Source organism: Takifugu flavidus, chromosome 18 (genome assembly GCF_003711565.1).
Source record: "Takifugu flavidus isolate HTHZ2018 chromosome 18, ASM371156v2, whole genome shotgun sequence".
In the NCBI taxonomy this organism is placed as follows: domain Eukaryota; kingdom Metazoa; phylum Chordata; class Actinopteri; order Tetraodontiformes; family Tetraodontidae; genus Takifugu; species Takifugu flavidus.
The window spans coordinates 12,657,061-12,658,806 of record NC_079537.1 but is presented as its reverse complement, the minus strand read 5'-3'; the positions used below and the strand labels follow the sequence as shown (position 1 = coordinate 12,658,806).

Sequence of the window (1,746 nt, the reverse complement as noted above, 5' to 3'; positions counted from 1 at the left end):
ATGTGGACTGAGATGGCGTTTGGTCCCCCCCCCCACATACACACACACACACACACACTCACACACACACTCACACACACCACACTCACACACACACACACACACTCCCCCTGGCGCTACGAGGCTACAGTCGAGCGTGATGTCAACAGATGAGGACGGAGACACACAGGAACTTGGAGGAGCACAGCAGCAGCAGAAGACCTCACTCACCGTGATCTTGGTCTCCTTGACCTCCCTGATCTGCCTCTTGGCGGGGGACACCGAGCCGGGGGGCTGTGGGGCGAGACAGGAGGGATCGTCAAAACTCTCCTCGGTGTCAAAGCTCGCCTCCATCATCATCATCTCCCTCTCGCCACCTCCTGCGTCTCTGTGGTGGGAAAGCCTCGCTCTCTCTCCTCTGCCGGAGCGAGCGAGCGAGCGTAGTCGTGTTGTTGGGGGGAGGGGGAGGGGGAGGAGCAGGGCTTCAGTGTTCGGTGGGGGGGCTGTGACTCCCCCCACCGCTGCTCTATTCACATCTGCATTCAATGGGACTTTAGAGCTGAGCTCCCACCTGAAGAAGCCAGAATATCTGATGGACCAGAACTTACAGAAGAACCTTGGATCAGTTCCGGATCCTCTCAGGAAGGAGGAAAATCGCTCTAACGCAGATTCAAGGAGTTTCTTCCTGGTTCTGTTGGACCTCTCCTCTCGCCCCCTCGTCCCGTCCTCCCTCCCCTAACAGGAAGTAAAGCTGAAGGAGGGTTTATTTACAAGATGTCGGCCACTCCTCCTTCCCCAGGGAGGTTGGGGAGGAGGGAGCGGGGGCGGCGTGTCAGCGGCGCCATGACGACGAGCAGAGAAAACCAGTCTCAACCACTGGAAACGTGTCGTTGTCGTTGTCGACAGGAAGTCCTGACAGTAAACACGACACCTGACCCCACACCAGCAACCTGCTCCGCCAGCCTCAAGCTTCCAAACAGGTTCTCACCTTCGTCGTGCAGAACATGGCGACCGGCACAATCCCAGCGTCCAGGTCCAGACACCCGGCGTTCCCAGTGTGAGTCCCAACCGTCCGGACCGGTGTCTTTAGTACAAAGATCCCAGATCTCAGCCGTCCATCTGTCCTGACCGCCGGACGTGTGATGGTGAACGGGCTCGTCCAGGTCTGACTGGATCCAAGAGTCACGTGTGCTGGCGTGGAACTGGTCTTGGCCCAGTTTCATCAGAGCAGCAGGACAGCAGCTTTCATCATGGAAACAGAAAGATTCCGCTTGTTCCCAGAATCACGTCTGCTGGGACCCATCAGACGTTAGAGAACACGATCACCGAGGCATCATCAGTAAACAACAACAACAACATGCGCAGCTGTGGCTAAACCACAGAGCTAACACAGCTCTGCTGTCTCCTCCATCAGCGCTCTCTCACATCATCACTGCTAATGCTAATGCTAATGCTAACGGGAGCCACGCCCACAGAGACGCCAGCAGCCCTGCAGTCTGCTGACACTGGGCACACGTGTGGCCCCACTAAGGACCAGTTAAAGACCAGTTAAAGACCAGTTCGTGTCATCAGAGGCTCCGTGATGAGTAAGAGCTTCAGATCATCACAGAAGCCAAAGAGAATCTGGCTTCTAACAAAATATCAGGTTAAAGTTGGAAATATTTGAGATTTCAACATCAGAAAACATGAATATATATAAATATCTCTGGTTTTCTCCTCTCACTGGTTTTCTCCTCCTCACTGGTTTTCTCCTCCTCTCTGGTTTTC

The 1,746-nt window shown here is 54.8% G+C and overlaps 1 protein-coding gene across 2 annotated transcripts in view; it reads right to left on the bottom strand.

The window, feature by feature from the left end:
• gas7a (growth arrest-specific 7a) overlaps positions 1 to 1,399 on the bottom strand; it is a 9,960-nt gene extending 8,561 nt beyond the window's left edge. The window contains exons 1-2 of one of the 2 annotated variants that reach the window (XM_057015888.1): positions 968 to 1,399; positions 211 to 273 (exon numbers count right to left, since the gene is read on the bottom strand). In XM_057015888.1, the coding sequence (XP_056871868.1) occupies positions 211 to 273; positions 968 to 985 (81 nt within the window). In that variant the 5' untranslated portion in view covers positions 986 to 1,399. Of the gene's footprint in view, positions 1 to 210; positions 567 to 967 lie in introns of those variants that run through there. The other variant, XM_057015886.1, reaches the window with a different exon arrangement.
• Positions 1,400 to 1,746: the final 347 nt, after the last annotated feature.